At 43.5% G+C, this 24,996-nt stretch overlaps 1 protein-coding gene across 1 annotated transcript in view; it reads right to left on the reverse strand.

Annotated features, from left to right (window-relative positions):
• The window catches only part of PAN2 (poly(A) specific ribonuclease subunit PAN2), a 61,514-nt gene that overhangs the window by 35,802 nt on the left and 716 nt on the right, over nt 1-24,996 (reverse strand). The window contains exons 2-10 of the mRNA XM_040341069.1: nt 24,549-24,892; nt 20,982-21,151; nt 20,615-20,735; nt 18,327-18,404; nt 16,322-16,589; nt 13,119-13,461; nt 12,046-12,142; nt 9,577-9,687; nt 8,787-8,906 (exon numbers count right to left, since the gene is read on the reverse strand). Coding sequence (XP_040197003.1) covers nt 8,787-8,906; nt 9,577-9,687; nt 12,046-12,142; nt 13,119-13,461; nt 16,322-16,589; nt 18,327-18,404; nt 20,615-20,735; nt 20,982-21,151; nt 24,549-24,892 — 1,652 coding nt within the window. The remainder of the gene's footprint in view (nt 1-8,786; nt 8,907-9,576; nt 9,688-12,045; nt 12,143-13,118; nt 13,462-16,321; nt 16,590-18,326; nt 18,405-20,614; nt 20,736-20,981; nt 21,152-24,548; nt 24,893-24,996) is intronic.

Genomic DNA, 24,996 nt, shown 5'->3' on the forward strand with positions numbered 1-24,996 from the left:
ACTGCTGGAATTGTAGCCGTGAGAAGACCCAATACTGACATGGCTGATCTGGCCGACACTGACATGTTCGTCTGGATCTGACCTACTGCTGAAAAGATCTTCTCCATCTTTTCCTGGGGCAAGAACTTTTTGTACTATGGAATTCAAGGTGTAGCCCAGAAACCTCATCTCCTGTGTAGGATCCAGATTTGACTTTTCTAGGTTTAACAGCCAACCTAGGCCCTTGAGATGAGTCTGACATTTGAAGATTTGTCACAACCTGATCTCCGGAGTCCGCAAAGAACAGATATGGAATGACCGAGATCCCTTTCAGTTTCAGAGGTTCCAGGGCTTCCGCCATAACTTTTGTAAATATCCTGGGGGAGGATGAAAGGCCGAACAGCAGGGCCCTGAACTGGAGATGCCAGACTAAAGTTCCCAGATTGATGGCCAGGCGAAGAAACCGTTGGGAAGCTAGCGCTATCGGTACATGCAGATAGGCGTCTTAGATCCAGGGAGGCCATGAAGCAGCCTGGAGACAACAGCTTTGTAATGGAGTGAATCGTGTCCATGCGAAAATGTTTGTACCGTATTGATCTGTTTAGGATCTTCAGATTCAGAATCAATTGGTACTTGCCTGAAGGTTTTTTCACCAAGAAAATGTGGGAATAAAATCCCCGGCCCTCCTGTTTCAGGACCTGGATAATCACTTCTTGTTGGATCAGATCCTGTAAACAGGTTCATCATAGCTGAAGATTTTTCCTGATCCCTTGGGAGGGCTGTAACATAAAATCTGCTTACAGACTCCAGTCTGTAACCTTCTGAAATAATGTTTCTTACAAAAGGACTTATGGGTATTTGACTCCATTGAGGGAGAAAGGTGGACAATCTTCCTCCCACTGGAGTGGGGTTGTCACTTATCTTGAGGGGTTTGATCTGGGGAGATCTAAAGAGAACTCTGCCCCTTCCCCTACCCTTTTGGGGAACCCAGCGTTTTTTGTTGTCTTCCCTGGTTTTATAGGGTTGCTGAACACCACAAAAATTATTTTTGAAAGTTTGCTTCTTGGCGGGAAAAGCTTTCTTTTTATCGGCCGTTCTGTCCAAGACTGTTTCCAGGTCTGGGCCAAAAAGAAAATCCCCTGAAAAAGGAATGCCTCAAAGTTTGATCTTAGAGGCCGTATCCCCCAACCAAGTTTTTAGCCAGACTGCACGCCTAGCTGAATTAACAAGTGCTGAGGATCTGGCTGCCATTTTGATTGATTCAGCTGATGCATCAGCCATATACTTAATTGCATTAAGTATTAAAGGAAAAGATTCTAGGAGATCTTTTCTATGGGTACCAGCCTCAACGTGGCTCTTTAGCTTCTCCACCCAGCATTCTAGGTTCCTCGCCACCACTGTGGAGGCCATCGCTGGTTTGAGGCTGGCCGACGCGTAATCCCATGCCTTTTTCAGGAGGGCATCCGCCCTCTTGTCTATTGCATCTTTTAAGACCCCCCCATGTCTTCAAAGGTAAGATCTGTCCGCCGAGAAAGCAGCGTCAACTCTAGGTTTCTTATTCCAGACTCTTTACTTTCGAAGGGAAACCTTCTCTTAAAAGATTTGGGTAAAAAAACAAAAGTATTTTTCCGGATCTTTCCATTCTTTTTTAATAGTGTCCGATAGTACCCTATGGACTGGAAAAACTATGTTTGGAATCATCCAGGCCCTGGTACGTTTTATCATGAACAGATAGTTGCACTTTTTCCTCCTGAATATCCAAAGTGGTGTAAATTGCGCTCAACAATTCATCCACGTCCTCCAGGGATAATTTATATCTTGAGGTTCTGCTCGCATCCTCTTCCCTCTCTTAGAGACTCTGAAGAAGAGGAAGAGTACTTTCCCCTTCGTCCCCAGAGTCCACCTCTACTGGTCTGGAAGTGGAAGCTCTTGGGCTTGCTGGTGGATGCTGGGGTTCAGCTTGAACCGTACTTTGTACCATCATAGCTTTCACTGAGCTGAGTGAATCTGAAAGTTCATGGACTGAGGAAAACAAATCTTTAATTTGTTGAGAAGATTCCTTTTCCACCAGATCCTTAGATTCAGGGTAAAAACCAATGTGTAGATCATGTACTGAGAGGATTCTTGCAGGAGGGACACTTCATCTGACTTGGTAGATTTAATGGCTTAGTTTTACTTAAGTTCTTTATTATCTCGTTTCAGGAAAAATCATTAACTATATAGTTATATAAAGCCGCTAAAACACCTCTGTGCAAAAACACCACCACCAGAAAAAAAAAAACAAAAAAACACAACAGCATCACGGCCCCAAAATAAAAACTGCAGTCACGGATCAGCAAAAGCTTCCGGCAAAGCATACAGGCTCCCATAGGGAGTAACAGAAAACAAACCCACACAAAAGCCCATAAGGTAAAAAAAAAAAAAAAAAAAAAAAAAAAGTACCATTGTACCCCTCTTACCTGGGCCTGACCGGTGCTCATGGCGCCTGTATCCGCCGTCGCTGTAGCTCTGTCCTCCATTTCGGCAGCACACACAGCAGAAGGGAAAAACGCTGCTCTTTAAATTTCCCGGGCTCCGCGTCATCAGCGGAGGCCGGAAACGCCGGTCAGCGGACCCGCCCCCTAGTCTCTGCGTCCCAGGCACATGGAGCCACAAGCACCGTGCCCCTACAGGACCACAAATGTCGCCAGCGTGACGTCATCCACTGGCCAGGACCCGGAACCGACATGCGGGAAGCACCGCTGAGAACACCGGATACCCGCCTGACCACCAGGGTCAAAACGAGCGGATTCCGGGCACAAGACACTGAGATACCTGCAGGACCTTTGCTCCCGTGAGCAGGCGAGACTGGGGACTCCTGAACACCCCTCCTAAGGTAAACAAGAGGGGAGCTGGGATGGTCCAAAAAATTGCAGAACACCTGCCACCCTAGAGGGAAAAGCCTGACCTCCTCCAGCCTTGGAGAGAAGCGCAGCTCCCTGGCTCCAGCCTGTTGCTTCCACCATGGTGGAGGAAACACAATAACTGAAGCCATGGTGGAGGAGGGATCTAAAGCCTGGGGTGTTTCATATTGAAGAGGCAGAGCTGCGCTCTCTCCAAGGTTGTCCTGAGAGGCGATTGGAAAAAAAACACACACACACACACACACACACACACACACACACACACACACACACACACACACACACACACACACCTCAGAAGGATCATTAAAACATGTATGGGGGGGGGGGGGGAGGGTGAGCAAAGTAACCTCCCAACAAAGCGAATGCCTCAAACCAGAGAGCAAACTACAGGTCAAGGAAAAAAAAGGGACATTCTTTGGAGGACAGCAAGGTGCACATTTGGACAGAGGGCAGCTGGTTCACAAGAGGTGTGAAAGACTAGGATATGTCAAAGTTGAACAGCCATAAATGAATAGGGTTGAGGGCCTTTAACACCATTTGCCCTCCACCTCCACATATGACATTTTAAACATTCACCCCTTCAGCCAGATAAATCGATAAGGTTTACACATATGTGAAATTTGGATCCCTGGCTCACTCCTGTGTAAAACTGACAGAGGAAGCTAAATGCTGGCTACTGCCTAACAGCCTCAGTTTTAAAAAAAAAATAAATCTAAAACATCTGCATCCATTAACAAAATTCATAACCCCCCCCCCCCCTTCCAACCAGAGCTAGCACAAGATTCCCCTGTGCTTTACCAGTTACACAAGGATGTAATTGGACTGATTTGATCTGGATATTGCTCAAAGCCTACTCCCCATTTTAAAGGGTATACTTAAAAAGGCATTAGGATTCTAGAGTAACATTCCCATATGGCCACAGAGCATTTTCTGTTAGCACATTACCAGAATTGATATCTTCCATATTGAGGGCCTTTTTCAGCAATATAAAATCAGGATGGAAGACAGGAAAGGAGTGTAACCTACCCTTCTCCCAATTCCTGGGATAGCAGCTTCTTTTACACAGACCATCATGTGACCAGTTTGCAACAGGAGGTCATTTGGAACCCAAAATGCATTAGGCCTACAAAATTGGATGCTCATTTGCCTAGGTCCTTGCTTAATGTGTTTGTTTACTAGAAGCTCTGTCTATACCTTTACTGGCATCAGAACCTCTTGGACATTGCATTCTGCAGTTATAAGTTATACCCTAGACCAGGGTTTGACAAATTTGCTTGGAATCTAGGAGCCAGCTAAAAAGTTAGGAGCCATAAAACATGCCCTGTTCGACGAGCTCGCGCGCAGAAGTGAACACATACGTGAGTAGCGCCCACATATGTAAACGGTATTCAAACCACACGTGAGGTATCGCCGCGTTCGAGCAATAACTCTAGCTCTAGACCTCCTCTGTAACTCAAAACATGCAACCTGTAGAATTTTTTAAACTTCGCCTATGGAGATTTTTAAGGGTAAAAGTTTGTCGGCATTCCACAAGCGGACGCAATTTTGAAGCGTGACATGTTGGGTATCAAGTTACTCGGCGTAACATTATCTTTAACTTTACTGTTGTCTTATTTAATTAAAAAAAAGTATTTTTTCCCCAAAAAAGTGCGCTTGTAAGACCGCTGCACAAATACGGCATGACAGAAAGTATTGCAACGATCGCCATTTTATTCTCTATGGTGTTAGAATAAAAAATATATATGTTTGGGGGTTCTAATTAGAGGGAAGGAGATGGCAGTGAAAAAAAATGACACTTTTAGAATTGCTGTTTAACTTGTAATGCCAATTTCCACCACCAGATGGCGCATGGACAGCACAAGGCCGCGGCCTCAATTACCGGCAATCGCGCGGCAGGGGAGGTGGGGCGCACGGAGGCCTTGTAGGCCGTGGCCTTAAATACCGGCGGCCGCGGGCTCCAGGTCACAATTGCGACCTGGCGCCCGGGGATTGTCGACCCCTGCCCTAGACTGAGCCAAATTCATGCAAATTTTTTTTTTTTTTTTTTTTTTTTAACCACTTGCCGACCTGCTCATGTACATATACGTCAGCAGAATGGCACGGACAGGCACATGTACGTACCTGTACGTCCTCTGCTTGACGGCGGTGGGGGGTCCGATCGGGACCCCCCCCGGTACATGGCGCGGGTCGGTAATCATCAGGAGCGATCCGGGATGCGGGGGCGGCAGTTCGTTTTTGTCCGCCCCCTCCGGATCGCTCCCCAGCCAATCAGCTTCCTCCCCCGCCCTCCTCTGCCTGCATTGTAAACACAGGCAGAGGAGGAAGTGATGTCACCGCTCCTCCCGCCGGTATTTTCGTCCGGCGGAGGAGCGGAGACATCACACAGTGAGTACACAAGCACTACACTGACACCTGTACACATAGGCTTACGATCCCCCCCCCGGTCACCCCCCGATTGCCCCCACCAGCCCCCCCCCTGTCACACCATCACTAAATTGCAGTGATCATTTACTGATCACTGCATTTAGTTTCAGTGTGACAGGCAGTTAGTGTCAGGCAGTTAGTGTTAGGTCCAGGATAGCCCCCCCCCCCCCCCAATAAAGGTTTTAACCCCTTGATCACCCCCTAGTTAACCCTTTCACCCCCCTTTTGCCAGCGTCACTAAGCGATCGTTTTTCTGATCGCTGTATTAGTGTCGCTCGTGCCACTAGGTAGCTAGTTTTTTTTTGAGGTTCGCCGCCATGTTTTTATAGCGTTAGAAAATTTATGGGGGTACCTAACGCTATAAAAACATGGCGGCGAACCTCAAAAAAAAAACTAGCTACCTAGTGGCACGAGCGACACTAATACAGCGATCAGAAAAACGATCGCTTAGTGACGCTGGCAAAAGGGGGGTGAAAGGGTTAACTAGGGGGTGATCAAGAGGTTAAAACCTTTATTGGGGGGGGGGGGTAGGGGGCTACACTGGACCTAACACTTTTAACCCCTTGATCACCCCCTAGTTAACCCTTTCACCAGCGTCACTAAGCGATCGTTTTTCTGATCGCTGTATTAGTGTCGCTCATGCCGCTAGGTAGCTAGTTATTTTTTGAGGTTCGCCCGCCAGGTTTTTATAGCGTTAGGTACCCCCATACATTTTCTAATAAAGGTTTTAACCCCTGATTGCCCCTAGAGTTAACCCTTTCACCCCCCTATTGCCAGCGTCACTAAGCGATCGTTTTTCTGATCGCTGTATTAGTGCCGCTGGTGCCGCTAGGTAGCTAGTTATTTTTTGAGGTTCGCCCGCCAGGTTTTTATAGCGTTAGGTACCCCCATACATTTTCTAATAAAGGTTTTAACCCCTGATTGCCCCTAGAGTTAACTCTTTCACCCCCTACTGCCAGCGTCACTAAGCGATCGTTTTTCTGATCGCTGTATTAGTGTCGCTGGTGCCGCTAGGTAGCTAGTTAGTGCCAGTAACGCTTACACCCATGCGCAAAACATACTCCCCCCATATGTGGAATTACACCCCAAAATACATTCTGCTGCTTCTCCTGAGTATGGGGCTACCACATGTGTGAGACTTTTTGGGAGCCTAGCCGCATACGGGACCCCAAAAAACAATCACCGCCTTCAGGCTTTCTAAGGGTGTAAATTTTTGATTTCACTCCTCACTACCTATCACAGTTTCGAAGGCCATAAAATGCCAAAATAGCACAAAAACCCCCCAAATGACCCCATTTTGGAAAGTAGACACCCCAAGCTATTTTCTGAGAGGGATGTCGAGTCCATGGAATATTTTATATTTTGACACAAGTTGCGGGAATATGATAAACTGATTTTTTTTTGCACAAAGTTGTCACTAAATGATATATTTCTCACACATGCCATGGTTATATGTGGAATTGCACCCCAAAATACATTCTGCTGCTTCTCCTGAGTACGGAGATACCACATGTGTGGGACTTTTTGGGAGCCTAGCCAAGTACGGGACCCCGAAAACCAATCACCGCCTTCAAGATTTGTGTGAGTGAAATCAAAAATGTATGTCCTTAGAAATCTTGAAGGTGGTGATTGGTTTTCGGGGTCCCGTACGCGGCTAAGCTCCCAAAAAGTCCCACACATGTGGTATCCCCGTACTCAGGAGAAGCAGCAGAATGTATTTTGGGGTGCAATACCACATATAACCATGGCATGTGTGAGAAATATATCATTTAGTGACAACGTTTTGTAATTTATTTTTTATTTATTTATTTGGTCAATATTCAATCACTTGGGGCAAAAAAAATTAAATATTCCATGGACTCAACATGCCTCTCAGCAAATAGCTTGGGGTGTCTTCTTTCCAAAATGGGGTCATTTGGGGGGGTTGTGTGCCATCTTTGCATTGTATGGCCTTCAAAACTATGATAGGTAGTGAGGAGTGAAATCAAAAATTTATGCCCTTAGAAATCTTGAAGGTGGTGATTGGTTTTCGGGGTCCCGTACGCGGCTAGGCTCCCAAAAAGTCCCACACATGTGGTATCCCCGTACTCAGGAGAAGCAGCAGAATGTATTTTGGGGTGCAATTCCACATATAACCATGGCATGTGTGAGCAATATATCATTTAGTGACAACTTTTTGTAATTTTTTTTTTATTTTTATTTTTTTGTCATTATTCAATCACTTGGGACAAAAAAAAAAAAATATTCAATGGACTCAACATGCCTCTCAGCAGTTTCCCTGGGGTGTCTACTTTCCAAAATGGGGTCATTTGGGGGGGTTTTGTACTGCCTTGCCATTTTAGCACCTCAAGAAATGAGATAGGCAGTCATAAAATAAAAGTTGTGTAAATTCCAGAAAATGTACCCTAGTTTGTAGACGCTATAATTTTTGCGAAAACCAATAAATATACGCTTATTGCGATTTTTTTTACAAAAGACATGTGGCTGAATACATTTTGGCCTAAATGTTTGACTAAAATTTAGTTTATTCGATATTTTTTACTTTTTGTTATAAGAAAAATCTTTTGTTTTCAAAATTTTCGGTCTTTTTCCGTTTATATCGCAAAAAATAAAAATCGCATAGGCAATCAAATACCATCAAAAGAAAGCTCTATTTGTGGGAAGAAAAGGACGCAAATTTCGTTTCGGTACAACATTGCATGACCGCGCAATTACCAGTTAAATCAGCGCAGTGACAAATTGTAAAAACACCTTGGGTCTTTAGACAGCGTATTGGTCCGGGGCTTAAGTGGTTAAACTCCCTTCCCATGTAGACTTGATATGCACTAAAGGAGAAGCCTTCTCATAACACGGGTGCATTTCCAGCTCTCTGGCCAGAGATCATTGGGTTGGCTGCATGGATGGTAGGTCATTAGGTTACACAGTAGTTTATTAATTGTAATGGTGTTCCAAAGTACAGTTATAATGCAATTTACAAATGCCATTCTGTGCCCTTTTGACAAAGGTGAAGGGTAGACTGCATTACTAGGTCCTCTGGGTCCTACTAGGTCCCAGAATTGTGAAGGTGAAATACTGGATTTGCAATTTTTACAAGCAGGGTAAACAGACTAATGTGCATAAAGTTGATATTATTCCATCTCTTCTACACAATAGGTTGCAGACAAACATGACATAGAAAGATATTGGCTTTCAACAAAACAAAAACCTTGCGTTCCCTTTGAGCACAACACACACACACACACACCTCCCAAGGAGATGACGTTAGATTGCCATTTACTCGCTCACAGTTTGCCACTCATGTCAAACAGTCACCCACTATTCTTAGCGTGCCTAAAATACTGAACATATATTATTAACTTGTCAAGTGCTGGCTCCCTACTGCCAGTCAGATGTGACTGCACCTGTTGTGCAGCACAACATGCACTCTTGCAGCCAATCAGCTAGCATCAACACACAGCGAGACAGGCCCCTACTTACCTGAATCATGCAGTTGCAGTAGGCGTTTGGAATATGAGGCTCAAGGCCAGCAAACAAGGTTTTATTGTAGTGCTTAAAGTCAAAGTCTTCTAGTCCAAGTTTGGAATATTTTATGGTTACCTGTAAAAAGAAATAACACCCCATCAGGAATCATTGATTATCTGCAGAATATAATTTCCAATTATGTGAATTACCATTTATACACCATAAACTAGGCAGACACTTTCTGATCTTCCCATTGCAAGTGAAAATGTGCATTTATAACCCTTTGTGGAGAGGATTTTTTGCCCTAATGCCTAAAATTATTCTTTGAAATTACATATTTTTTTTTTTAAATAGCTACAGACTATTACAGCAGTGTGTAGAATTTCAGGTCTCAACCCATAGACAATAAGGACCAGAGTGAAACATTTTCTATGGTAGGCCTCTTTCAGATGGCCTTCAGCTTGTAGAAGTGCAGTATGAACAGCAAGCTTTTACAAAGCAATTGCAGGTTTCTTGAAGCTGCTTTTTTTTTTTTTTTTTTTTTTTTTTATAAACACCCACTAGGAATCAAACTTGGTTCTACGCAATCACAATCTTTGGCAACCCTAGTAGAACTCAACATTTTACTACACTTGCATCAGCAGTCCATTTTAAAACCCGATGTATTTTAAAAACATGCATTCTGAGACAATATGGCTCATATACGAGCTATATATGCAGCGTGAGAAGAGATTGCAGTGGTAAAATTAGCCACTATGGCATCAGGACAACCACAGAAGCAAAACTGGAGATTTGACTACTGGACCTTGCGGTACTTTTTGGCCACCATGTAGAGGTGAGGCTCTTCCTCGCGTCCTATTGGAGATTCAGGAACTTGGTTAAAGGTGTCAAAATCATTTTCCAGTTGATAGGGCACCTAAAAATAAAATAAATTAGATATTAAAAATGTCCGCTTCTTTATTTGCACATACCAAGCTAATCCAGTCACCCAAAACAAAAAAAAGATTCAAGCCACTGAAAATGTGCAACTGCTGCCTAGAACATGTATGAACAAGAGAAAAGCTGGGGAGTATTCACAGAATGTGAAACGATTTGGAGTGCAACATTGTATAAAAATTGACCCGGGAGCACATCAATAGCCACAGCAGCCCATACAACTTCTACAATGCTCAGAAACAAAAAGGGGAGGTAAGAAGTACAGGATGTTTGCAAAAAAATAAAAATAAAAAATGAGTTGTGGGTGTTTTGTTCAGCCATTCAAACCGTATGACTGAAATCACATCGAATGGCTGAAATCGCATTGCACAAACATCGCATGTGATCTGAACAGCAATGCATTGCAAATCACATGCCATGTCTGGCATGGCACCAGTGTGGTCACCTGACATTTTAAAATTTGTACTTTTCCCCACAATGATGGGGGGGGGGGATTTATTTTTTTAATATATTTTTTCACAGTGCTTTTGGGAAAGGGGGTGGAACGTGTCAGTGGGCAGTGTCAGTGGTTTGACTCGTGGGGCTCTGGACCGTGTTGGTATGGGGGGAGGCTGTGTCTTATTTTTTTTTAGTTTTACTTTGGATTTTTTTTTTTTTTTAATCAGCCCTGTTGGGGGCTTTGGTGACATGTCAGGGGGCTAAAGAGAGACCCCTGACATCTCCCATTTGAGAGAGAAGGACAGAGGACAGATTCCCCAGTCCATTTCTCTGCATTGAAGATGAATGGAGGGGTGACAGCTGCTCCTCTCCATTCATAAACTGTAACGAACGCTCTGTGTCCCATTCAGAAAAGAAAGGGTCCGGTAATTGGCCCCATTCTCCATCCTGACAGATTGGCCTAGAATGTTGACTTTTTCTAGATCCAAGAATGACAAGCCCCGTCTGTCTACTCCTTTTCTACGAACCCAACAAGCACTCGCTTTACTTCCTTGGGTTTTTGAATCACTGGTACAGCCATCTCAGGAACCCATAGTAATGATTGTATGCTACGATTTATCTGGCAAAATATTTGGTTACAGAACCAATTAACAATTTTATTGGTTTTACTCCAAACCTATGTAAACTGGGTTCACTATTGCAAGTTTGAAAGTTTTTCCAGCGATTAGTCTTTTTTTTTTTTTGTTTCCAATACAAAAATAGAAAACTCAATTAAAAGGATTCTGAATGAATCCTTTGAACAAAAACGTGATATGTAGCAAAATCTCTGGGACAGATGGTTCCCATTCAGTGGAAACTGGGTACTCTGTGGCAGATTCTGGTGCAGTGTTTTCATGGGCCAATCCCTAAAACTGACCATTTTTGCCAACACCACAGCATAGCTTCTACACAGCTATAGAATGCCATAGCTGCAGCTACCAACTGTAGCTGCGATTGTCAAATCGCCACTATAGTTATGTTCCCATTTCTGGCAGATCTAATAATGCAAGTCAGGGGGTCTCCCAACTTTCTAAACAAAGAGCCAGTTTACGGTGCTTAAGACTTTTGGGTGGCCGAACAGAATTACACATGTGCATTGCTCTACATGTATATTTAGGCATTTCTGCTCTTTAATTACAGGATAAGCAATCTGAGGTTGACGGTGAACCATACATCGCAGGGGCTTTGCACTTTAGACAGTCCCACAGCACCACATTTAGGCCCCATGCACACTGGACATTAAAACAACGTTATAAAAACGCCAGTTGATTTGCAGTAAATTTTTTAACTTTTTCAATAGCGTTAAACTCTTTTTAGAGTTTTTCCAGCGTAGCATTTTTTTTTTAATGGATCAAAAAAGGTTAAAAAACACTAGTGAGTGATGTTTTTAAACGTTTATCAGCGTTAGAGCATTTTTACAGCTGAAAAACCTCTCAGAACCACTAGTTTTGATTTTTTTTTTTTACTGCTCAAAAACACCACTGGTCAAAAAACTGCTAACATCCTATGTGTGCGTGGACACATAGGATAACATGGAGTTTGTTGACTGTAGAAAAAACGTCTACTGCCAAAAACAGCTGCTGTCCAAAAACATCTAGTGTGCATGAGGCCTAACAGTGATCAAGTTGCAGTTAGGTTGGAGCAGTTCCACACAATCACTGTACTTTGGAGATTTAACAAGCAGATACTGCCCCTGCAAAATAGTGAATATATTTCTGGAATCATATAAACATTCCAAACAGTAATAAACTCAACTGGTTCATAAATAGAACAAAAAAAATATTGAAATCTCATTCAGCAAACACAGACTACCACAAAAACGGATACAGAATGTAAAAGTTAAAAAATAAAAAAGGCATACCTGATTCCGGAGCCTTGTCCTGGGATTGGGAGAATAGCCAATGAACCCAACTTGCTTCATTGCGCGCAGTATCTCTGGATCTACAGGGGGAGCCCGACTGAAGAAAAATAGACATTGGTCAGTAGATGTGAAAGACAATTAGATAGGCCATGACAGAACTAAGGGGGGTAATCAAAATTTGGTGGTGGAACATTGCTAAGATAAGATATCGCTTTGGTATGAGTGAAAATCTGTGTGAAGTGTAAAGCCTAGTACGCATAGGCCGAATGTTGGGTGTCATCAGCTGGTTCAATAGAAACTGACAGTCAGCCGTCCAACAGACAGCTGGCTTCTGTCAAAGGGGCATGACCCACACACCCCTACTAGTGTACTAGGCTTAATTTGTGCAAGTCTGTGTTACCTGAAAACTCATGCCATTGCACAATAATCTGACAACGTGATATGAAGAGGACTAAAGCCAAGCCTAGCTTTACCTACTCAAGCTCATCCAAATTATGTTGTCAGACCGCACAGCTTAAAGTGATTGTAACGTCCCAAACCCCCCCCCCCCCCCCCCCACACACACACACACACACACACACACACAACTTGTTTCCTCTGCAGTTGGTTTTGCACAAAGCACCCTGGATCCCTCTTTGCTGCTCCTGGCCCCTCCCACAGCAAGGAGCTTGGTATGGGGCACCCGAGCAGAGTCATAGCTTTGTGTCCATTCAGAGCCCGATCCGCACCCTCTGACTGGGTAACTGACTGATAGCCAAATCAGGAGTGCCGGACAGGCAAGACACTCGTGGACATTGGAGAGAGGTGGGGCGCTGGGGAGGCTGCTACGTTTAAGATGTGGATACCTAGATCTGTTGGCTGTTAATGAACCCGCAACATATGTTTGTACTGACTACCCTGACCCTCACTGTTCTGAATGGATGAGTCTTGTACACAAAACCTTCAATTGTGCTGGCGTTTCGTGTTGTCATCCATTTTCTATACACTTTTTCCCCCTCCATGCTTTCAAACACACACACACACACACACACACACACACACACACACACACACACACAAATGGACCAACGTACCGAGGTGCAGGAGTAGAGCTAGCAGCAGACCAATCAGAAAGCAACGTTTCATTAATTAATGGAAAGGGGATAAGGGAAAGAGGCATAAGGTCTTGATTCCAGTCAAGATGCGGCAGGTTGTCCACCATGCAGGGCAGTGCAAATTCAGGGTCACGTGGGTAAGTGTTAAATGTTGCTTCTGGGGTATCTGTCCACAAATGGATGCAGCCATCAGAGTCTCCAAACGCCAGAACTTGCTTGCTAGCAGACACATCGAAGGACATAATTAGCTGACCTACTGTGCTGACATGGAATATGTCTGCAGGATTGGCCAAACCAGTCGGTTCACAAAACTGACACTGACCTACAAGAAAGATTTTTTTTCATATCAGCCCCTATACTGGTTAATTGCAAAATATACATGAGCCAAGGTGTACACCACAGGCCGATCTATATAACCTACATTACTTTAAAGTCCAAGTTTAGTTAAAGGAGTTCTCCAAGCTAAAACTTTTAACCCCCGCTGTGCCCGGGCTGTAAAACTATACAAAATAAACTTTCACTTACCTGCCTACGATCCCCCGTTGTTCCGATATCGCCGTCCCATTCTCCGGTCCCGGTCTCTTCCACTTCCTGCGGGTCGGTGACTCACAGTGCGCTCAGCCTATCAGCGGCCGCAGCAATGTCCCGTCGCGGCCGCTGATAGGCTGAGCGCACTGAGTCACCGACCCGCAGGAAGTGGAAGAGACCGGGACGGCGATATCGGAACAACGGGGGATCGTAGGCAGGTAAGTGAAAGTTTATTTTGTATAGTTTTACAGCCCGGGCACAGCGGGGGTTAAAAGTTTTAGCTTGGAGAACTCCTTTAAACATTTCTCCCCCCCACCCACACCAAGGAACAGAATTCCTTTCATTCAAAGTGTCCCTTGTCCTGGCTGTCATACAGTGCATCCAGAAAGTATTCACAATGCGTTAAACCCCCCCCCCCCCCCCCCATTTTAGGTTACAGCCTTATTCCAAAAATCAATTAAATTCATTGTCTTCAAATTCTAAAAACATACCCCATAATGACAACATGAAAAAAAAGTTGGTTTGAAATCTTTGAATTTTTTTATACTTTGTTGAAGCTCTTTTGGCAACAATTACAGCCTCAAGTCCATAGCCACTCCTTTGTTTTCTTGGCTGTGTGCTTAGAGTGATTGTCCTGTTGTAAGATGAAGCTTTGCACCAGCCTGAGGTCCAGAGCGTGTTATCAAGACATTTCTGTACATTGCTGCATTCATCTTTCCCTTGATCCCAAGTAGTCTCCCAATTCCTGCCTGGCATTGGCCAGGTGATGAGCGCTGCCTGGTTTCCTCCAGACTTTGAACTCTTTGGCCTGAATGGCAAGCGTACAATCTGTTTCATCAGACCAGAGAACTTGGTTTCTCACGATCTGAGAGTCCTTCAGGAGTCTTTTGGCAAACTCCAGGCAGGCCGTCATGTGCCTTTTACAGAGGAGTGGCTTCCGTCTGGCCACTCAACCATACAGGCCCGATAGGTGGAGTGCTGCAGAGATGGTTGTTCTTCTCCACAGAGAAATGCTGGAGCTCTGTCAGAGTGACCATCGGTGCTTGGTCACCTCCCTGACTAAGGCTCTTCTCCCCCGATCGCTCATGTCGGTCCATTCTAGGAAGAATCCTGGTGGTTCCAAGTTTACGGATGATGGAGGCCACTGTGCTCATCTGGACCTTCAATGCTGCATACATTTCTGTATCCTTCCCCAGATCTGTGCCTCGATACAATCCTGTGTGAGGTCTACAGACAATTCCTTGGACTACATGGCTTGGTTTGTGCCCTGACATGCACTGTTAATTGTGGGACCACACATGCATTTCCAAATCAAGTCCAATCCATTGAATTTACTACAGTCGGACTCAAAGTGTAGAAACATCTTAAGGATGATGAGGGGAAACAGGATGCAACTGAGCACAATTTTGAGTGTAATGGCAAAGGCTGGGAATAGTTCTGTACATGTGTTTTTTTTTATTTTTTTGCATAAAAAAAACTCATTGTCATTATGGGGTATTGTTTGTAGGTGTGAGGAAAATAATGAATTTAATTTTGAAATAAGGCTGCAACATAATGTGGAAAAAGTGAAGCGATGAGTACTTTTTAGATGAACTGTTCTGATGCTGCAGGTGTTTCCTCAGTACCAATATCACTTAGGCAGGCTATAGATTATGCAATCTACTTTCCTTCCACCACCGAGTGCATCGATGGGGGAATAACTTGCAAAGCATTATATTCTGCTGGCAGAAAGCCTTCCCTGCTGGCAAAAATCCATGATTAGTGTTGCCAGCTATAGCCGGCACTAGGGCCGAAACAACTAATCGATTATGAAAATTGTACACAATTAATTTCATAAATCGATTAATCGGCCAGTAACATAATGGGGTTAAAGAAAATAAAATTAGCCCTTTATAGTACAAAAAAGCAAATCGCTACTGTAAATATTACTTTCACTGTCCCACAGTAAAAAAATGAACCCCTTACAGTAGTGATTTGCTCTTTGTACTTATTTTTTTTTTTTTAACCCCATTATGTTACTAAACATCTCAGGCCTGGGTTCACACCTCTGTTTTGGTGCTTTTTGCAGTAACACTACAGTTCATTTACATGTTTTCCTATGGGACACGTTCACATCCATGATTTTTTTTCAGCTGCTGCGCAAGGACTTTTTACGCGAAACGGTGCCATTTAGATTTTTTTGGTTCAATATATTCAATGGAGAAGCTGCAGAAAAGCATGTAATGTGTTTTTGCGGCAATTTGTGTTTTGTAATCTGCCCAACAAATTGGCCCAAAAAAAAAAAAAAAAAAATGCAATTTTAAGGTTATTATCCGATTAATCGAAACAATACTCGGCCAACTAATCGATTATGAAAATAATCGTTAGTTGCAGCCCTAGCCGGCACCACTAATCATTTGGTAAAAAACCCAACAAGCTGGTTGCACAAGTTGATCAAATAGTGTACCCGTACATTAATCTAAATTCAGCCAGTCCCTACTGGTTGAATGTTAATCCATGCATGGCCAGCTTTAAGGTGTGCACTGTATTACAATGAAGACAGCCAGTCACAAGCATGCTTACAGATCAAATGGTTAAAATAATGCCCACACACCAAAACAAGATGCTCAAATACTTGTTTGTACATAGAACAGTAGTAGGGAAAGAATGCTCACCTCGTTCAGAAATAATTGCTAGTCGTGATGTATAAGTAGGAACAAATCGCAGAAAGAGGGGGTCAACATGGACCTGCAGAGGGGTGATGGCCCGCATCATCCGTAAATCATATACTTTTAGGAACCGGTCACAAGCCAGACCATTCATACGACTGCTAAAACCACAAGTCACTACCAGATTTCCGTGGACATCAAAGTCAGACAGGCTACCAGAGTAGGCATCAAACTCATGTTCCACTTTGAAAGTGCGCAGATCTCTAAGGGAAACCTACAAAAAAAAAGTGCCAAAAAAAAAAAAAAGCCAAGTCAGTGAAAAGGTGTTTTACCTGAAAAATAGAAGGAAAAAAAACCCCACCATGCTAAAGTCCTCAAAGATGGTAGTATTAACAGGTTAGTAAAGAAATACTGAATAGAAGAATTTTTGAATCTGAACATATCTGCACTGGAATATATGAATGGTATTTAGGTTAACTTTAAGAGGCTACAGGTCAGCCACCCAAAATGCAGCAGCAGGCTTTTTTTGCTTTGGTTTTACCAATACACCTTAGTGCAGTGTGTTGCTGTGAACAGACTAGCCCAGGAGTAAATACAAAAAGGTTGCCATTGCTGACCTCCTACAAATACCTGCAAGTTGCATGGCTGTCTCTGGCGTCAATAGTAACTGACCCAGTAGAACAAAAAGTAGAAAGTTGAAGCGAAGTCAGTACGCCCAATCTGCATACAAGTTCCAGTTATTGATTTAGAAAATAAATTAAGCCACTGGACTAGCACGACAGGTAGCTAGAATTTTCAGAAGGTCAGCGACGATCGCATGGTGGGAGATTTACTAACACAATCTGGTGCAGCTGTGCATAATAACCAATCAGCTTCTAACTTCATCTTGTTCAATTAAGCTTTGGCAATAAGCCCCCCGTTCACATCAGCTTGATTTGACGTGTCACAGCCTATTGCTGGTAACGGCACTGTCCCAAAGTGGTGCGACGCCGACTTTGTGTTCTTGCACTACCTTTGGCGACTTCAATAGACATTTGTGCAGCTGAACTCGCACAATATCAAACCTGCATTTCAGTGTGAATGAAAGCTAAAACGTGGAAGCAGATTGGTCAGTATGCGCGGTTGCAGCAGATCACGTGTGCACACGTTTTAGCAAGTCAACCTTTATGCATTTCTTTCAGGTTCTCCTTTAAAACAAATCTGCTGCAATGAAAAGGCTCTAGCTTCACTTATTGAGGTCTGACAAACTTATAGTGCTTTACACCATCTAACAGATCAGTCCCTGTGCCAAAACAGCAGAGAATGCAAAGCCACATGCACTTTAGCATTGGAATAGCCACACCAGCCCCTGCCTATTGCTCTACAGGTGCAAAACAGTAACTTACAAAGTGCACCCATCTATAGCAACATGAAAACAGCTTAATTATACCACAATGGGAAATTTTACAATAATCCTCCAAGGGCCGCTAAAAGAAGCCTGCCATGAACACAAAAAAAAACAAAAAAAAAAACACAACTGCTAACCTCTTTCTAAAAATGCAAGTTGCTTGGCTGTCATGCATATGCACTGGCTCTAATACTTCAGGTCAGTGACCAAGAACATATATTTGTGTCAGTTACTTTGCATTCCAACTTCACATGCTTCGTACCACAGACGTGCCATGGTTATCCTTCGATTACAATCTTTTACTGAATGTATATCTCACTTACAAATTATACTGTGCACCCATGTAATTTGTGTACTGTAAGGCACATTGTTCTGAACACTTAAGGCAGCCAGTATGGCGCTCCCCCCCCCCCCCCCCCCCCAGGCATGAATGAAGATACAGCATGCATGTGCAGAACAGATCAGCCATTTTCAGGAGCAATGCCAAGTGGCCTTGAGCAGGGCCCACAGAGTCAAGATCCCTGGATCAAGACTGAAATATAAGATAAAGTGGGCTGCACTCAGGCTGGAGGAGGGGGGCAAAGTATTCCACTAAAGATTTAGATGGGACAGTGACCAACATACCTTTCCTGATGCATGCCCACAGAAAAAGAAACGATTGGATTGCCGCATAACTGTAATACCAGGGGATTCAACTGTATACTGGAGAGAGAGGAAAAAAAAAAAAATTAAAACATATACAAAAAAGAAAAGTTAAGATAGAACCAACAGTGATCCAATGTCCACACAGTAGCTACAGCATGCACACTCAGCATCTACTATATGTGCGAGAGACAGATGCCTTAAAGCAGGGGTGGCCACGCGTGGCCCCCGGAGCCCTCTGATGTTAGAACACCGTTATTAAAAAGGCATGTTTGTTACTAAAAATCACAGTAATTTATATATATATATATATATATATATATATATATATATATATATATATATATATATATATATATATATATAGGCACCTCTTTTCATCAGTGGTAACTGGGCTGCCATCCACCTGCTTCACTCAATGTGGCCCGCGACCAGTTACCAAGTCACTTAAAGGGTCACTAAAGGAATTTTTTTTTTTTTTTGCTGAAATAACTGTTTACAGGGGAGACATAATAGTTACCCGATTCATTTTAAAAATGATTAAAAATAGATAAAAACCAATCATATAATGTACCTGCAGTTTAGTTTCGTTTTTGCCGTTTCCTGGTTCTCTGATGTACAGAGCCAATAGAGGGCAGTGATGCTTTGTAAAACGAAACTGGATTGGTGCTGACACACAGTAATCACACCTCCTTGATAAGTCACCACAGTGAGAGATCTCCCAGTACTGCGGTGATCAGGAAACAGACAACCAGGAAGTGTCCAGAACAGAGAGGAATTACAGCAACATCAAAGCAAAAACGAACAATGAGGACATGAAACCAGGACTGCAGTAAGGTAAAGGAAGCTATTTAGCTAAAAAAAAAAAAAAAAAAAAATTCCCTTTAGTGACCCTTTAAGTATCCCTCCCTGCCTTAAAGCATTACTAAAGCCTCTTTTTATTATTAAAATAAGCATGTTATATTCACCATGGTATTGCACAGACTAGCCCAAATTCCCCCTTCTGCGGTGGGTCCCGGGGGGGGGGGGGGGGGGGGAGGAGTTTAGGGACTGTCTTAAGCCTTGTACACACACACACACACACACACACACACACACACACACTCAGATTTCCATCTGTGGAATTTTGTGTGAAGGGCGTTGGCCGTGAACTTGTTCTGCATACAGACGGCAGAACTTTTTCAGCCAACATACACAAAACTATGGTTTTTCAGCTCTTTAGCATCACCCTTTGGGCAACTTCTGCTAATGTTGCTATGGTTAGCATTGGTTCGTAGCATGCGTGTATATACTTTGCATTTTTTTCCCAATGGACTCGAGTCCGAAAAGACACATTTGTTGGCTGGAAATTTGAAAGCGTGCTAAAAAACCGACAATTGTTCGATGGAGCGTACAAACAGTCGGATTACCCGACAAAACCCTGCCACACAGTTGTCTGAAAATCCGATCGTGTGTACGAGGCTTAAGAGTGGACAGACCAGGATATAGTCAGATTTTCACTCTAAAGAAAGAATTGGAATTCCCAGTACAAATGGAGAAACCAAGATACCTTTAATAACTCTGCAAGTTCCAATTACTCTGGTAATAGGTTTCTTAGCCATACAGATGTTTTAGCAAACATTTCATGAACATGGTAAAACTGGCTTGAACTGGTCCTAATTTAGCGATACCTGTACCAAATTTGGTAATATATTCGCCCCCCCATTATAGCCATCCTAATACCACTCAGTTGTCTAAAAAGGGGGCATAAGCGGTATCTGAGTACTTTAGAGGTTGCCAACATTATGCATCATTATTTCCTATAACACAGCAGCAGACAAAATTATTTAGTAAAATGCCTGACTTTTAGACTGCGCTAATTTATACACAAAGTATTTTACTGTAATACAGTGGTTATCAATTCTGTCCTCAGGACCCACAACCAGGCCAGGTTTTACGCATTACCTTGGGAGATGCAGACTAGAATACTGCAATCACTGAGCAGCAAATGATATCTCCGGGGGGGGGGGGGGGGGGGAGATGTCTGGGGATCATCGTACAGTGGGGACTATATATGGTGGTGATCCGAAAATTGTGCGTTATAATTAGTCGAAAAAAATAAATAATCGAACACGAAAATTTTAAGTCAGCAACAGCCTAGCATAAAAATTATAAACCTGCTATACTTGGTAAGAAAAAAAATAAATAAAAAAAAACTTTGTAATGTACAACTATTCAGGTCTTATTTGGGCCAAGCAGCTCAACAACAAGAAGCAAAAAATTATAATTACCCTTTGTGTCTCCTGCACTGTATTAAGATCCATCTGAATGACATAATTTTGCATGCCTGCCATTAGCAGGGTGTTGCTGTCCATGAGCAATAGACTGTGATTATCTACATTTTCGTCCATCCTAAAGAAACAAGCATGTTAAATTTGGTTTGTGATTACGATTAAAAAAAATAAAACACACACACACACACACACACACACACACACACACACACACACACACACACACAGAGAGAAAAGGGGGCACTGCCCACAGTAAAACCACAGCTGTCAACGAGGAAATCAAAGTCCAACATGAACCAGTATGAATGCCATCTCATTGGGTGAGAAGTAGCTCGTTAGTCACAGCCAAAAAACTGGAACTCACAGGTAGTCAAAGATGATCAGTCCACCGCGTGTCACATATTTCAGGTTATTCTTGGTGAGGAAACCAACCCCATTCTCCAGACTCTGAATCTGCCGGATATCATTTGCTGCATGCACTTGGAAAGATGAATATCTCTCAAGAGCAGGACTGAAGAAGGAGGTGGCATGGCCCTGTTAAACAAATAAAAAATAGACTCAATTCCTGAACATATTTTATTATAAATACAGGCTGCAATATTGAAATATCCACTGCTGAAGGTCAAAGGTTTTCCCTGCTGCAAAGTGATAGAGGAAGAAAAAAAAGGAAGAAGTTCAAATTAAATAGGTTTACCAATTCCTCTGCATAAGGATTGGGAATCCCATTTAGTTAATTTTAGTTGGGGGTCAGCAACCTGTAGATGGCGATCTACCAGTAGATTGCGGTCTGGGTTTGCTGACCCGCCATTCCAGAGCATCAGAGTGCAACGCAGAGGGACTACATGCAAAGTTGGAGCTGTAGGGAGCAAGCTCTTGTCCCATGCATAGTGATACCAACAGCACGCCAAATCTTATCCCAGTTAGTGGTCTCAGAGTGGTGCCAGCAGCAGAAAAGAAGAGACCTGCAAGTCAGTGTGAAGCACTACACCAGGCATAATAGTATAGGGCAGCTTTCACACCGATGCACTGTGGTTTACCCACACCACGGATACAGTGTACCTGCAGCTTTCCTGCGCTTAGCCATAGACTATAGGACTATTACATCTCGCGGGTTTGGTGCACTTTCTGAAAGCAGGATACAATACAAGTCTCTATGGCAAAGCACAGATAACCCAGGGAAGTAGAAGATGCACTGCACCCACAGTGCAGGTAAACCTCAGCACTTCAGTGTAAAAGCAGCCTTTATAGGAGACTCTGTACAGTAAGGGTTCATTTACAGTTTTGGGGGTTGGTAAAACCCCATAATTAAGACAAGTTTTTTTATCACCCCTGCCCCAACTGTACCCCTTTAGCTACAGTGACCAGGGGTGTACACATGTCGCAGGAGTTATACATCCTGTCATTGTTTAACCACTTAAGCCCCGGACCAAAATGCTGCCTAAAGACCCAAGGTGTTTTTACAGTTCGGGACTGCGTCGCTTTAACAGACAATTGCGCAGTCATGCAACGTGGCCCCCAAACAAAATTGGCGTCCTTTTTTTCCCCACAAATAGAGCTTTCTTTTGGTGGTATTTGATCACCTCTGCGGTTTTTATTTTTTACGCTATAAATAAAAATAAAGCGACAATTTTGAAAAAAATGCAATATTTTTTACTTTGTTATAATAAATATCCCCCAAAAACATATATAAAAACATTTTTTTCCCTCAGTTTAGGCCGATACGTATTCTTCAAAAAAAATAAAATAAAAAATCGCAATAAACGTTTATCGATTGGTTTGCGCAAAATGTATAGCGTTTACAAAATAGGGGATAGTTTTATTGCATTTTTATTTTTTTTTACTACTAATGGCGGCGATCAGCAATTTTTTTCGTGACTGCGACATTATGGCGGACTCTTCGGACAATTTTGACACATTTTTGGGACCATTGTCATTTTCACAGCAAAAAATGCATTTAAATTGCATTCTTTATTGTGAAAATGACAGTTGCAGTTTGGGAGTTAACCACAGGGGGCGCTGTAGGAGTTAGGGTGCACCTAGTGTGTGTTTACAACTGTAGGGGGGTGTGGCTGTAGGACTGACGTCATCGATTGTGTCTCCCCTATAAAGGGGATGACACGATCGATGCAGCCACCACAGTGAAGCACGGGGAAGCCGTGTTTACATACGGCTCTCCCCGTTCTTCAGCTCCGGGGAGCGATCGCGACGGAGCGGCTATAAACAAATAGCCGCGCCGTCGTCCCGGATCGCTCCCCGAGCGAACCCGACCGCTGCATGTAGCGGGGGGGGGGGGGTCCCGATCGGACCCCCCACCCGCTAGAAGGCAAGGACGTACATGAACGCCCATGTGCCTGTACGTGCCATACTGTGGACGTACATTTACATGCGGCGGTCGGGAAGTGGTTAAGGCTGCTCTGCGAGTGCCCTGCAGTACAGCAAATAAGGGGTTAAAGCAGGCAGAATTGCTTTCTCACGACCTGCATTAACCCTTTGGACCCCACAGAAGCATGCAGTTGTGGGATGCTTGCAGAGTGGCCCCATTTACTTGAATGGGTCATGATTGGCAGGTGGTAGCACCCACCAATAGCAACAGGGGGTTTTAATTCCAGCTGTGGCATGGGTACACCTTTGGCTGCTGCTTCAACAGCTGAAGAGGGTAGGAATTGGGGGGCAGTAAACTCTACTGCAGGGTTTTACCACCCCCCAACTTTACACGTATAGGCGCTATAACTTTTGCGCAAACCAGTCGCTTATTGCGATTTTATTTTTTTTTTTTACCAAAAATATGTAGAAGAATACGCATCGGCCTAAACTGAGAAAAAATTTTTTTTTTTTTTTTTTTTTAATTGGGATATTTATTATAGCAACAAGTAAAAAAATGTCGCTCTTTTTTGTTTATAGCGCAAAAAATAAAAACCGCACAGGCGACCACCAAAAGAAAGCTCTACTTGTGGGAAGAAAAAAAAAAAAAAGTCGTCAATTTTGTTTGGGAGCCACGTCGTACGACCGTGCAATTGTTAGTTAAAGCGACGCAGTGCCGAAAGCTGAAATTTCACCTGGGCAGGAGGGGGGTATATGTGCCCAGTAAGCAAGTGGTTAAACAGCTGATTGCAGGCTAGGAAGCTTCATACTTAGATGCCCAGCTTTGGAACAAAAAAAGCTGCAAGAATTAAACAATGAGTAACATTTCTCTCACTCGGGTAGGCGCCATGTGTGTGACCGGTCCCCAGAACCCTCTTAAAGATGCCAATAGCCCTGCATTGTATGGGTGGACAACCCAGGGTGGAGAAGAACACTGGAGCAAAGAATATACAACCATTACACCTTATTCCGTTGAGCATTTTTTTTTCTCCCCTTAAAATCAAACTGAGAATGGGGGGAATGGTTGAAACCCATCATCAGGAGTTCTAAGGCCAGTCATACACGGTTCAAATCTCAGCCAGTTCAGCAGGAACCAGCTGAGATCAACAGTTAATGGGCAGGCTGAGTGTATCAAGGTGAGCAATCAACTTGGGTATAACCAGCCTGCTGGATTCTCTTGTGAAGATTGCAAGCATCTACTATAGCTGCTAGCAATAATCACTGCCTTCACCTGCACTGGAAAAACAGGACAATGGCCCAGCAGGAGGGATTCCCACACCAAAAATAAAAAATGCTCTGGATATTGCTTGCCAGTCTAAATCTTTTCTACTCTTTCCATGACAACAAATACAATAAAAAAAAAAAAAAAAAAAAAAAAAAAAAAAAACACACCCCACACAAGGATTTAGCTCCACAAAATTTGGAATAAGTGGAAGCTGTACTGTATCGTCAAGAACCTGCTGCATAGTGCAATCTTAACTCTAGTCTAAGAGAGCCTCCATGTTGGTGCATATTTAGCAATGGACAAATTAAAGGCTGGTATGGCTCGAGGCAGCCTATTCACACTCACCCCATGGTTGCCAACCCACAGCATCTCCTCATGGACATCAAAGTGCACCGCGGAGACAGGAACTCCAACCTCAGAAACAGCTGTGTGCAGCTCAGAATACATCCCTTCCATGATGCGCACAGGCTCCTGGACAGGCATGCCCTCCAGCCCAACACGGTCATGGTCCAGCTCCACAGACTGCATTAGACCAGGGTTCAGGTGAGGATCAAGTACTGGATCCATTGAAGCATGCATGGCGGGGCCATAGTCGGCCAAACCTGGGTCCATGCCATCAAAATTCATGATGACTGGCATGTACGGCGGCGGTGGTGGTGGTGGCGGTGGCGGCAGATGCTGCTGAATAACTGAAAAATAAAGAGATTTTCATCATTGGGGGGGGGGGGGGGGGGGGGGTATACCAATAGTATTATACCATATTATACCAATTGGGAGTATACCAATTCTACTA

The sequence above is a fragment of the Rana temporaria genome, chromosome 2 (genome assembly GCF_905171775.1).
Source record: "Rana temporaria chromosome 2, aRanTem1.1, whole genome shotgun sequence".
NCBI lineage: Eukaryota > Metazoa > Chordata > Amphibia > Anura > Ranidae > Rana > Rana temporaria.